A 14,770-nucleotide genomic window follows, 5' to 3' on the forward strand; every position below is an offset into this window, starting at 1 on the left:
CTGCATGCAGGAGCATTTCAAACAAGTTAGATCTTAGCATCGTACATACAAGGTAAAACATGGTTGGTAGAAGAAGAGAGGCTGGTATTTTTGTTTTTAATCTTAAACTGAATTTCCATGTAGCAGCTGGAACAAATGAAGGATAAGACAGCAAGTTAGGGCCTCTTGTCATCCTGTCTGCTCTCTCCACTGCTGTTATTGATTATATACTAACCTTTCTCTCCCTGCAGAGTTTCTCTTCTAAAAATACCTCTCTAGCTTTCCACTAAACCTCATCAGTTGGTGGGTGTTTGTTTTCTGCATGTGTTTATCTGTCTTTGCAGCCTATTTGTTTACTAGTTTTTTTTGTCTTCTTATCTTTTGTGTGATTTGCCTACAGTATAGTGTTTTCCATTACCTGTGAACTAACATTGTTCCCTTTCGATATTGGCAGTAAAGCTATTGTGTTAATTGTTTTTACTTTACTTTCCAGTTATTATTATTATTATTATTATTATTATTATTATTATTATTATTATTATTATCATTTTGCAGCAGAGTCTGAATTAGGGGAAAATAAAACGCATATCTTTCACGTGTGTTGCAGAGTTGGTGCGCAGACGTTTCGAAGAGCAAGGTCTCCTACAGGGAGACTGCCGTGACTTTGAGCCCCACCTCACCATCATGAAGCTGTCAAGAGCATCAAAACTCCGATTTCAGGCATGAACCTGCAACAAACACTATATAGAAAAAGCAAAAAAATTGTATTTGTTTTCATTTCAGTTTTCTCCCATCAAGGCCAGTTTTTCTTATTTTTTATTGTTAAAAATACAACAACTCACTAATAAACTTTTAAATAAGTCTTTTATGACCAAACCTTCCTTTCAGTTGTTTTTGAAACGTTTATCTTGCATAACGTTTGCTCTTGTTACACCTACATTTTACGTTTAAGTGAATATAGATTTGTTCCATCATCTTCATCTCAGATCACTGCAGGGAATAAGGAAGAAGAACATCACAATATGTGACGTTATGTAAATACCATGTTCAGTAGTGGGAATTTGATAGAAATAGAAGAAGCAAAAAGAAATGTCTCTGTTAGAATAGAAGTGACACAGGAAGGACTGCATCTATGTTTTTCATCCTGTTGACATTTGATGGAAGCTCTTCCTGTCTGGCACCTACCAGACAATGTCACTGTTGTGTTACCAAGAGGATGCAAGTGTCATAAAACGGATGATTTATTCACTAAGAACTATTTTTACTTTCTTATCTCCACCAGGGAATAAAACGAGTGGAACCAGGCCTTTACTCCGACTACACAAGCAAGTGAGTACTCCATTCGTCTGTAAACAGCCAATACCAAAGCAGTGGGGTGCATTGATTTTGTTTGATGGGATTTTGTGGGTATTAACACTGGCTCATTAGATTGCAGTAATTTATACTGTTTCCATCTTCATGGTGGATTAAAAGGGTCGCGAGGTGTCCTGGACTCTAATGTCCGTGCAATCTCTGTTGGATTTTGGCAAATTTGGAAAAACAAATTCCAGTAGGAAGTTAATCCAGTACGCAGTCTGAAGTTGTCTTTACAATTATGTAAATGTATTATTTATTCAATGAGCAGATAATCACACATGTTCCTTCTCTTTCATCAGCCCTTTAAAGAGGATGCCAAAATTTATTTAGACAGTTACATTATACCTTTGAACTGCAGACAGGAAACTTGATTTCTGTCAACCAGTGAGCAGTCTATATGCACAATTTGGAGTAGTTTGTGCTGCTAGGGGTCACAACCACAGGGAGATCAGCTCACACCGATCTCTATGTACAAAACGCCTGATTATGGAACTATAGCTGGATGTGTTCTGGAGGATTCCCCAAATTCCTGCAGAGGATCCACTTTTTGAATTTTTTGTGTTATGGTGATATCTTAATCTGGTGTGAGGGGGGCCCTTAAACAGTATCAAATGTATTAACGCCGCAAACCTAATCTAATCACGTCTGTGTCACTTGTTTTTGGTGCTGATTGCTTTAAGATGGTTGTAAAAACTGATGTACAATCTTTCTTTAACGCTCAGATTTTTTGGAAACCAGACAGTGGAGCGTTTGGATTTGTGTTCCATGTTAAAAAAGAAGCAGCAAGACGGATATTACCACACCGAGACTTCACTACAACTAGGTAAGCACTCGCAGTGTGAATCTGGGGTTCTTTACAGATCCACCAGAGGGCGCTGTCACTTTGCATATAGGATTGTGAATTTCCTTGTCCATGTAGGTTTTAATATGAAAGGGTAAAATTGTCTCACAGCACCCTGTTTTTGGATTTAATTGCCTCCATTTGTATCACTATCACTGAAGCTGAGCCGTCGTCTGTATTTGTTATTCATTATAACGTGTGAAGCTTGAACTGATTTATGTTGCAGAGGGTTGGTAAACCTGGAGGTTGTTTTGTTCCTCACGGTAGCCAGGTGACCATTTGATTGATAGAGTTTTCATAGAGTCATGTTTTTTAAACACCATTTAAGCTCACATGGGTATCAAAGGTTAGACGTAAGACAAACTGGCATAATGGAGCGCGGTGGGGTTACTCTGGAGCTCATTTCCATTTCAGACTCTGCTTCCCAGTTGCTCATTACTGTCCTGCCAGTGCTGTATGGTAAACCCCGGTCATATTGTAAAATACAAGCGCCAGGCTAATGAAAGTAGTACAGAAGGTGTGTGAGTTACAGCTGTGTTGCTTTAGGAAATAAAGTAGTTTTTTGTAGGTTCAACATGTGTTTATGTAGATTTTGAAGCAGTGTAGTAGATGTAGTAGATGTAGCCTGAAGGCTCGGTGACTCACTGAGCAGCTTGTTAATGAATTTCAGTTTTTTCAACTCGTTACATAATGGGTACAAAACATTTGTCCGTCCATATGTGTTCCTGTAAGCAGGTCCTAAAGTTTGATTTGTTGCTAAAGCATGTAGCCATAATTCACAGTTGGACTATATGCTTTCTTTCCCAATAAATGTGGGTCTTATTAAAAGTGAATATTGCAAAAACACTCAGAAAGTGATTGCGGGATATGGTAAAGATTAAATGCAACAGATTGATGTATTTGAACAATTTATGTCTGTCAACTTGTTGCTGCTTGATGCAAATAAGTCTCTGGGAAAATTTGAATACCTCACGTATTTGTGTAATTTTAAGATTTACACTCTGAAATATGTTCATGTAAGATACAGTAATGATCACTGAGCAACCGTTCTGCTCTCATTATTCTCTTTACCCTAAGAGAATAATAAGCTTCTCACTTTGTATTTGGTTCTGGAGTTGCTTAATACAAGCAATGCAACAGTTGTAGCCCATATCATGGATGCGTCCATGTGGGGTGGCCGCTGTCCATTCCTTGTGATTCTACTCAAAATTCTTTAATGGGTTTATTCATGGATGCAGTTTTCCCTCTTGGTACAATGCTTTTTCCTTCCACAGAACTTTCTAGTAACATTCTTGGATGCAACTTCTTTAGCAATTCCATCTCCTTCCATCCAGTCTCAGATTTTGGCTGGTACCATATGTAGGGCCTTCATGCTGCACCTGCATTTGCCTTAAATGAATAATGAATGCTGATATTTAGTCATTCTAAATGACTGAAAGTATGAAAAGGTTTTACATTTTTCCCTGAAAAATGTGGAGGTATCATGAAGCCAGCAGTCCTCTGAATTTTGAAAGTGATTTTCAATAAAATTTCAATAACATCATTTTCAAAATTTTATTGAAGTTTTATTTTCTTTTAAAAAACAAAAATTTAAATTTGTATTATTCTAATTTCTAAATTAAGCTTTACTTATAATTTGAATTACAGAAATAAAGGAACAGTTTCATGATATGCTAATTACAGGTCACAGGTCACTTACCAGCATCATTACTGCAGTCATTTTTCCCTGCTGTTGGAACATCTTGTTGGGACACAGAGTAACACAGTGCGGTCCCTCCCCCACCTGTTTCTGCACACTTCCAGTAGTTTCTCCAGTTTTTTGGCACAAAAAAGACAAATTTGACTGTAAAAATATTTCTGACCGCAAATCCTAAAGACCACTGCAGTGTGGGAACTAAATGAGCGCCATCCATCACTCTTATTAAAGTAAAACTGGTTTGAAACTACAGTGAACAAGAAGGTCAATTTCATTATGCAGCTGACTGCAGCCCCCACCCCAGCAGTTAGCCTGACTAATTAAGCAACTAATATCAGCTTCATAACTCACTGGTGTTGTCATCATCTTCATATCTTGGTTCCAGACACAAAAACGGTCTAAAGTAAAAGGATAAAACAAACAAATAAAAAATGATATTCTCCACAATAAACAAGTGCAAATTACTATTAGGTTTAACAAGAGGTTTACCTACTGTTATTTATGCTTAACAGTAGGTAAATGTAATCAACATGTTATTTATTTGCATGAATAACTATTGCTTTTCTGCTTAAAATAAAATAAAATAGATCATAATTTAGTTAAACCATTAACATGCAATCTAAGCCTTAAGTAAGAAAAACAACATCTGACTTTTAAATAATAAAGTAAAGTGTAGAAAATGTAAATTGTCACTTTCATTCGAGTTAACAGGATCAACGTGTTATTCACACCGACTATCACAGGTTGATAAAGAGTAGCAAAATGGTGCTTCCTTTTTTCCACTGTCAAGTTTACTAATAGCTGTGGGTGTGGGGGTGTGTGAGTGACAGAGAGCTGTCAGTTTCAGTAGAAGTGGGCTGTCACGGTGTTTCGTGGATCACTGGATTTTTACAGGAGAGTGGCAGTGTGTATGTGTGTGGGAGTGAGAAACAGAGCAGAGGGATGTTTACCTCACACATCCCTTCATCAAAAGGAAGCTCGTGTTTTTGCGAAGAGCTTCCCCAAAACAAGACATGCATATTTAAAGCTGAACATCGTCTGCACTTCTGCTGTTTTGCAGCAGAGGATGATAAACTGGAGAGTTTGCAAACAGTGCTAATTCTTACTGTGTGTAAGTGTGGTAGAAGTGAAGGGAATTGTTCAGATAAACATACTTTTGTACAATTTTCATCCCATCGTTTCTCCAGAAGTTGTCAAATTAACTTAAAATGAACTGTAAGTGATTTAGAAAGAAGAAAAAAAAAGCACTGGATATGTTGTTTTGGCAAGGTTAAGCAAAAAGAAGTCCTGAGTGTCATTAGTTGACGACAGGTTCCAATAATGTCTCTTTATGTAGAATCCAGAATGATTCTTTTCGAAACAGTCTAGATTAACTCTCTTGTTGTCAAACTCAATTCAAAATATCAAACAAGTACAATAAACTTCAGTTTAATTCTAATAGTTAAAGCAATTTAAGGATGCCCAGGCGAAAAAAACCTCATTTTGATCAAGCATGTGGCGAGAGTAAAAACTCTATTTGTAGATAGAAAGTAGGTAGAAAATAGCCAATAAAAGAAAGAACAACAAGCATAGTGAGTTGAAAAAAGTAACCATTGTGTAGCAAAAATACACAAAGAGTAATTTGAAAGGATCTAATAATTTGACAGAAGTGAGTATTACCTGTTTGTTCTTAATGCTAAAAAGGATTAGTAAGATGTAAAACATCAGAATTCATACTTGGCATGCTCCCGCATTCTTTTGCGCTCTTAGGATCTTTTTTGAGAACAACAAAAACCCTCCTGAAATGAGAATCAGTGGAAATAATATTAAATAAGTTTATACAATCCTAACAATTAAAAAAGAAGCAACTGATGACGTATCTGAATATTTTTGCTACTTTTTAAATGTGATCTCTGCTGTACAACCCTTGGGTGATATAATAGTGGAAATCACATAGAGATAACTATCAATAACTAATTTATATGTTTTGTTTACTTGTTTTTCATAGCAAAAATCTACAACTTTTTTGTTTTGTTGATATATCGCTCTTCACAAATGATTTTCCTCCTTTAGGCCCCCATGTGTTTTCAGAGGTCTTTTTTCTTGCCAGTTATTCAAGCTGTTCTGTCACAGTAATGCTATACATGTACCTGATGATAATCATAATTTGCTTCAGTGTTACTCCTGACCAGAACTTTGCAGAGCTTCTATAAAGGAGCTTGAGACTTGCAGGTTGCAGACCCCTGCTCTGGGTGGAAGCTGAAACCTTTCTTAAGGCGAGTTAATGGAAATAATTTTCTCAGCAGGTGCTGAGACTAATTCTTGTTGGGATATACCCAGAATCTCCCCTGTAATGAGCCTCAACTTGTTCCTATTAAGGGTAAGGAGCAGTTATCCTTGCTTTCTGCCACCTTTACTTGAGATTGCATTATTTGTGTCTGAGTCAGAATAAAGGCGATAAATGATGGTGAAAGAATCCATGTTTTTATTTACTCAGACACGTGGAAGACAACTGAAATCAGACAGAAATGATCGGTACAGCAGCAGCTTCTACAGGAACGGTTCTTCCATATCCTGATTGAGTTCCTGGGCTGCACCCAACATTTAAAAAAACTTGGACTATTCGTTTCACTTTTAATTAAAAGCAGCATAAGTACTGCAGTGAAAAAGAAAACATTCAGCATTCTAAAAGTCCCTTGGCTTAAAAGAGGCCAGCATTCACAGTTGGGCTTTAAATGTCCATAGTCTGAGGCCAAAACACATGATGAGCAGTATGTGGCATCACTCTCTTCTTGGGAGGGCCTTTGTTCAGACAACACTCTGTAGTTTCACGGCTGACACAAAATAATCACGAGGCAACCATAAAAAAAAGTTATTCTTTTATACATAGTTCAACTAGTTTACCCAAGAAACTGATCATACTGTAAATAGTTTAAAGCAGTGTCTCGCCTACAGGGCAGCTTCAAGTCAATCTGGCACAAGACCTGGAAATGAAGAAATGCTTTTCTAAATTACTATGTTTTTATTTTACTTTTGATTGATGTGTTTCTTCTTTGCTAAATAGAGTAGTTTAAATCAGAACAACTTAATTTTGTTTTATATTGAGAGAAAAATCCCAGTTGATCAATGTTAATGACCGATCTTCAGTCTGCTGTGTGTTAGATATTGTTGAAGAGCTTACAAAATGTACGTTCAGTGTTTGCATAATTCAAACTGTACATAGGCTACTCTAGAAACCCAGGCACAGGCTTAGATAAACTCTCATTTTACGCTCTTTGTGACAATCCAATCTTGTGGAGTAAGTTTGCGAAAGTTTTTGGCTAATGTTAGCTGCTTTACTCTATACTTGATATGACTCATTTAAATTCAAGCCTTCACATTGTTCAGGGCAGTTCCAGTTCTTTGTGTGTGAGCAAACCTTCTCGAAAAAATTATTTTTCTTCTTTGTAAACTTAGCAGTTTCTCTTTGAACAATTTAAATTTCAACATCAAGTGTTACAGCTGCTCTTTGTGGGGCACATGGCCTGTAACACAATTTTGCAAGATAGCAGTATAAAAGCAGCTTTTTATAAAACCGGTAGAGCAAATTGCAACCACACATTTTGCTGGGATTGAGGCAGACATAAAATTTAGAATGTCAATTAAGAGACCATCAGATAGTAGACATCCCTTGTGTAGAGTAGTTTCAAAGATTAAATTAATGATGTAATACGTGGTTATAGAAACATCAATGCAAGTGGTGGAAACATGAAAGATGGTTTAGAAAGCAATGTGCATGCACTGATTCTTGACAGCATCAGACTCCAACACATCCCTTATATCTAACAGGAAGCCAGTGAGGTTTACTAAGGCTTTTAGTGGTGAATCCCAGTGGACAGTGTCTGATTGTGCTTATAGACATGTTAATCCTGTAATCCTGTAAAACATAATCCACAACAGAGTCTGTTATTTACTGTCCAATAGTTCAGGGTTGTATGATGAAGGGGATGCCAGAATATAAGGAGAATATTACAACAACAACTCAAGATGTATTGTTTATACTAATAAACTTTAAGTTTTCCATGTTTGACATGCAGGGATTTGGCATAATTACCTCCAGACTTTCTTTGTCAGCGTCAAACGGGACATAAAAGGTTTTAAAGCCAGAGCACTCTGAGGAGGAATATTTAAGTTTCTTTCTGTTCTCTTTCTCCACTCTGCTCTGTAGGAATGTGATAGCGATGTGTAAGCTAAGAAACTGTAGATGATTCATTGTGTAGGCATGTGTGTGACAAGGAAACCATCACTATTGTGTCAGCAACAACACCGCTTGTTACGTAAAATGTAAGGAATGTTTAAACAGTTTGATTTTCCGATTTTGCCGGACAAATCGTTGTTCTCTGGGAAGGAGAGCTTTTTAAGTGAGAGGAACTTCAGAATATCCAAACATCGTAGTCTTGACGGTACAGGTTTTTTTCTTCCAGATGGCCCATCCGACACCCTCAGCTGATCTGCGTGGGTGAGACCGTTTCAGGAAAATGATACGTGTGGCTGCTGTCACGGCCTGCTGGCATTTACAGTATGAAATGGTCACACTCACAGCTGCTTATCCAGAAACAACAGAAACTGTATCTAAGCATTAATGCTTACAAACTGCAGCCCAAACACTTGGATGCGCTGCATCACAGCTGCAAATGTTTGTTAATGAAGCTGCTTCTTTGCTCTGTGGCATTTTAGTATTTAACTAAGACGAGGTTACGCTTGCAAAGACTGTACTGCTTGATGTATTTTTTTCTTCTCTGTTAAAATCTTTTGCCAGCAGTCATTTTCTGCTCACTGGCCAAAAATCCAGATGAATCACTATAATCATTTGCATATCAGAGAGCAAATATCCCTCTGGAGACATACAGAATATGAAAGAAATCTCACAGGAAAGTGATGACAAAAGACAGTTATATATTGCCCATGGTGTGAAATAATTTAACTGCTTTTGCAAGTGAAGGGCTAGAACTAAACCGTGTACATTTCTTAGTTATTTTGACACTACTTTGGTTACAAACATAGATTTTTGCATTGTTTTTTGTTTTTTTTGACTGATTCTAATCAGCTGGAAGGAAAATGAGGTTCAGACTACGAAACAAATCAATTACCACTGAGCCTTTACCCTATTGAAAGTTTTAAGTGTTAATGTGTTAAAGCAAAGGTCACCAACTGAATTTGCTCAGGAGTCAGAATGTGTAAGCAGGCAGTCAAGGGGCTTTCTTTTAATTATCCATGTTTCTGAAAATAATGAGCAGTTTCAGATTATGAGGCCTAACTCTTCTAATGGGGGATCCTGAATCTGTTTGCAGACTAGTAGAAAGGCAAAGGTGGATTACTTCCTAACCTTTCATGGGAACCTTTGGAAACAAAGGGCTATAATTTACACACACTATTTTAAAAATGTGTAAATTTGCACAATAAGCACTTTAACATCTACCATATTGCATAGAAGTAGTAGTTCCAGTACTCTTCATGTACAGTATTGCTTTTGACATGAATGTTCATTATTAACATATAGTTAATAAAAAACAGCAAAAAATGCACTTCCAAACTCAGAATATTTTACCATCACAAATATTGATGTTGCAGTTGATGCGTACCAAATGTATTTACTATATAGTTTTCAGTTAATAACAATTAAAAAGAAAAAAAATATATTATGTAATGAAAAATATTTAGGTGTATTCGGCCTTTGAAATATATTTCTACAAAAACAAATCAAGTTGATAAAAAAGGTTTTTATTTTATTTAGAACAACTGATAAAAAATTGTACCCTGCTCTTAATTATTTAATCTGCCCAGCTGGACACAACATGATTTGTTGTGTTGTATTCTATAACATTTAAGCAATTGTTTCAAATCGGATTTGTCACTAAGGGACAAAGAATTATATGATTTTTTGGAAATTTTTCCAATGTTTTATATCGAATGATGGCTTAAGCAAGTTTCTTGTAAAAGCTGAATGTCGTGTCTCCATGGCACGCACCTGTATCAGTAAAGGTTGTGAAAAAAATAATTAGAAATGGTCTTGTTAAAATTAATTTGGTATGAATGAAAAATGAGCAAAAATAATCTCTCTCACTTCTAAATATTTTAACAGTTCATTGTATACCAGAGATATCTTCACTACTACCCTACACTGCTGTTTTTCATGTAAACTCTGCTTTATGTTTGAAATTTCCACTGTGGCTGATGGAAAGTCTTGCGATACATTGTGTGTAAGGTGGGGTGTCTCGATTTATTCTCTGCAGCCATAGTCAGAATTGATTATTTCAGCCATATTGTAGGATCATTTATTATTTGTCTATTTGCTTTTTTGATCCCATGTCATCAACACTAAGGTTTGTTTATACTGGAATGCAAGGCTTAGTTTATTGTCTGATTAATTATGGAGGCCTTGAAATAAACAGGCTTCTGTAATTGGTAAATAGACAGACCATGTTTACACTACTTTTTTTTCCTCACACACACAAGTTTGTTGGTAATTGGGGAGCAGAAGATGTCACATGGTCTCTGGGTTGAACGACTAGTCTACTTAAGGTGTTTTCTCCTGTGTATTGCAGCTAGCAAATCTGCTTGGGGAATGAGGTTAATTTGTAATTAATGTGTGGTAAATATAGAAGGTAACTGTCCAGGGAATTCTGGCAGCGTTAGTGTGTGAGAGCTGATGACATTTGGGATACTCCTGAGAATCGCATGAGAATGATTGAGAAATAACAAAAGAAGCCAAATCATTTAACCAAAGCCAACATATTGTTTGTAATTTTAGATATAGTGCTGAGTAGCCTTTGTCAGGGATTTGTTTTTGTTCTCACAGCAATTTTTTTACTTTAAAAAGCAGATAAATGAGGTAAACAATATGCGGCTGACACCTTACCAGGGGTTTATGTTGCGCAGAGGAGGCGCCGTGGGGTGAGATTAGGGAGGAAGAACGAAGGGAGAGAGACGTGGGTTAAAGAAAGATGTCACCAACTGAGCAGAAGGAGGTATGGAAAGACAAGTTAGAAAGATTGAAAAGGGCAGAATAAGAAATGCGATAAACAGCACAGATAAATGAGACTGGAAGGGGATAGAAAAGACAGAGCAGAGGAGACAGACCTTGCAAAAGAAGCAAAATTGAAAAGACTCTGCAGAGTAAAGGGGCAAACAGGCTGGTGAAATTTACGGAGAGGGAAAATTGAGAGTCTGAGTGAAGGTGACATTAAACAGATGACCAAATTGAAGGTTGATATTTAAAGGACACAAATAAAAAGGAATCAGTGCAACAAGCAGCAAACTAAGCAAGACTGAATCTGGGTTTGATTAGAGGTTTATTTTATCTTCATCTTGATATAACACTTGCGTCAGAAAGTGTAAATAAAACAGATCAAAGTAAAAAAAAAAAAAATCCAAACACCATGGAAAAGACGGCAGTTACCAGGAACTAGCAGGAAAATTCCTGAGGCGTAAATACTGCACGATCAGAGAAGCATGAAATACTCCAGAGAGCAAAGCAGCTCAGAGCTCAGTGTGGGTTTGTTCAACAGAATCTGAATGAACACTGTAAAGCCTGAAAGTTTGTGTTGAAGAATGATGCATTTCATTAGGTTCACCTGATTTAAGGCGAGTGAGCAGCACATTGGGAAAATAACTCCCAGTTCAGCTGGTAATGCTTCATTTTTTGATCTCCCTAAACTACAGACAGTCATCCTCTCAGAAAGAAACATTTGCAGTTCTATACTATTTTACCAATTCCTGAACAGAATTAGTTTTGAAAAGTTTCTGTGAGTTTTTTTTATTTATTTTTTTTAGGAAACCCATAATTACAAGAAATTCAGTTAGGAATCCAGGCGATGCACCAATCAGGAAATTACTTTGAAAGCTGCCGTGTCTGAGAATATTTACCTTTTTCAACAAGATCCGATCAAAATTACTACCGGCTGTTTCCTTTCTTTGTTTGATAAAAGAAAGATTTGTTAATGTTATATTGTTAAATTGAATACAACATGACAGAAGACACTTAAGCGCTTTGTATCATGAAAAAAAATCTTTATTTATTTATACCAAAGGGCATCATAAACCTTGAGTGTGAAAGCACTTGGTGTTGCACAGCAAGAGATAATTTCTGCTTACACTTAAAAGGACAAGATTGCAGATGTATTTTAATTTTGAGATTTCCAAATGATTCCCAATATTTACTCTTCAGCATGTAAAACATTTCATTTTACATGCTGAAAAATTCAATTTTCTGTGCATCTATGAAAGCGAAGCAGTTTGTTCCAATTTATGCATCTCTGTGGTAATCGTAATTAGACGTAGTTTTTAACTGTGTCTACAAAAATTTAGTTTATTAATGCTTGCGTCACTGAAATTTAGCATGCGCAGAGGAAAAATAGTGAATAAACTACTGTAAGATTTTTCTTCTGCTGCCTCTCCCGGTCTGCAGAATTGTTTGTCTCACCAGTGGCTACCACTGCAACTATAGCAAATTTAGCAATTTAACACTGAAACAGTTTTGAGGACCTAGTCAGTCCAGAGTAGTTTTTTTCTGCAATAAGCATATTATTAATCAACTGTTTACTGAAGAAATACCTTAGAGTATGACATGCAGGCTAGATACCTAGAGGAAGAATTCTGTTGTTTTATCATAATTTATCATATCACATCAAATTAAATCAGTTCTGTTTGATCATTGCTAAGGATTGCTTGAGCAATTTAAATATGTTGAGCTGGTGATTTATTGGTTCTCAATTTTTGATGTATCAGACTGTTGGCAGCGTATCAAGATGCAATCTGTATTATTGACCACAAAGCACCGTCTCTGAACATTATGAGAAAGTGTTGAGATGTTGATTGCACACTCTTGTTCCCAATATTTGAATTTTGTTTAACACCTTATTCTGGACTACACTGAAAAATATATTAGGCAGCAAAATGCAGTGTCATAAAAAAGTATTTGCGCGTAAAGGCAAGTGACTGAAAACCTTTGGCAATATGGCATATGAATAGTTGGATGTGTTTTCCAATTTAAGCAGATCTGCTTTTCATTGTTATTCCAGACATTCAGTGGGGGAGGGACTCCTTTGGGAATGCTAAGAGCCTGGCATGTCACATTTAGCCTCAACATTTCTGTGGCCATAGCATACACACAGGAGGCTCCAGGTTTTTCATGAAAACCCATTATGGTTGATGCATGTTATGTTTCTTGGTGTATATAAACATTTAATTTTCTTTTCTTAATTATTCTGGTATTGACCATTACACCGGATACTGGAGCCACTGTTATCTGACTGATGCGGTTGTTATGTCCACAGCCTGCCTTGTGATCGTGTTCGTGTTTGCTAAACAAAGACAATACTGTTGCAATGTCTCCTCTGGCCATCTTCATTTCTAAATATAAAATAACACTCTAAAAGGTGCGTTCTACTTCTCACCTAATTGGAAATCAAAACATTTAGCACCTTTTTTCAGGTTGGGAAGAAATATTTACGGGTAAAATGTTTTTTAGAATGCAGATAAACTGATTTGGTGAGATTATAGGGACTGCCTGTGTGTATGACGGTGAAATGTGTCTGTTGACGAAGACATATGAGTTCACTGTGAATCAATCGGGCCTCGTCAGGATCAGATCTCAAGACTACGAGATGTTACAAATAGCAATCATCGCAGCTGTGTGCATGTAAATCTGGGAAAAAGAAAGCGATTATCTTTAAGGTAGCAGCTGTGAGTTCAACGCCGCAGTCAGAGCCAGCACCCCTTGGTCATCTGACACAGCTGAGCTCAGTGGAAAACGCTCCACCATGTATGTTGTGTGTTGGTGTCTCTATTTGCTTACCTCCTCTCACCTCTTGTTTGTGACGCTCCATTAATGCTGCTACTTGGGGAAAGGTTTTTAATGAAGCAGTTCTTGATTGTTCACATGCAGCTACTAAAAGCATCCCTGCAACTGGTGGAATGTAAATCTACTGGTAATTATCACAGCTGTGGGGACCCACCAGGGGAGCTTGAATAAAAGCCTGAAAAGCCATATCTTTAGTGTTTGTAACACCTTTAAGTCGATTATCACACACAGTGCAACTATGTACACCAGCTGGTGACCAGACTGACCTTTCTGAAACTAGAAAATCTTTTTTATCCTAACAATAAGCCTTAAGCTTAATCCTAAACCCTACAATTTTGCGCTGCATTCTTTCTGCAGAAGTTGTTACTGAGAGAAAACTTAAAATCTATTTACTTTGAGTATCAGTGATGTGGTGAAACATGAAATTTAAAAACAAACTATATTCTCAACAACATATCAAGACACGGCTGTGGTTCATTCAGGGTTTGAGAAGAGCGAGAGAGAACAAGACATTCAGAGGCAAACAGGAAGGCTAAATGATTACATTTTACACTTGTGACCTATCAATATCTGACAGTAAGCATACAGGATTTGGAACTGTTTCAGACTTTTGGAAATCTTCAAGTTAGCAGAAGATGCTATATTTTCTGTTAAGTATACACAGCAACTGCTGATTCTGTGATGTTAGCCAGATGAGGTGCTAAAGACAATGTAAATAAGAACTTTAATTTTACTAACATTCAAAACTAGAAATGAAATTCTGATTCAGGGAGGTCTCTAATCCAAATGTTTGAATAAACATTTAGTGAATTTTTCATCATTTTAAGGTCTTTTCTGGAAGCATGGCCTCCCATTGCATCTAACCTTTTCTGAACAAACATCTTTAATGACAAACATTCTGCTCCCTGATAGGATCCTGATTTTTATTCCTTTCCTCTGCCTAAAACTTCTGGATTCCCCCTTAAAAACAAAGAACGGCTCCAGCCAGCTGGGCAGATAAAGACTGGCATGGCTCTGGTCAGATTGTTTTCCCATTATTGCGTTCCTGCTCTGTCCAGCAGAGCATAGTCTCATTTAT

The 14,770-nt window shown here is 36.8% G+C and overlaps 1 protein-coding gene across 2 annotated transcripts in view; it reads left to right on the forward strand.

Annotated features, from left to right (window-relative positions):
• Positions 1-14,770, forward strand: part of akap7 (A-kinase anchoring protein 7) — a 46,196-nt gene that overhangs the window by 5,433 nt on the left and 25,993 nt on the right. For both annotated transcript variants that reach the window (XM_028039809.1, XM_028039810.1), the window contains exons 7-9: positions 587-699; positions 1,262-1,308; positions 2,058-2,158. In XM_028039809.1, the coding sequence (XP_027895610.1) occupies positions 587-699; positions 1,262-1,308; positions 2,058-2,158 (261 nt within the window). The remainder of the gene's footprint in view (positions 1-586; positions 700-1,261; positions 1,309-2,057; positions 2,159-14,770) is intronic.

Source organism: Xiphophorus couchianus, chromosome 15 (genome assembly GCF_001444195.1).
Source record: "Xiphophorus couchianus chromosome 15, X_couchianus-1.0, whole genome shotgun sequence".
NCBI classification, from domain to species: domain Eukaryota; kingdom Metazoa; phylum Chordata; class Actinopteri; order Cyprinodontiformes; family Poeciliidae; genus Xiphophorus; species Xiphophorus couchianus.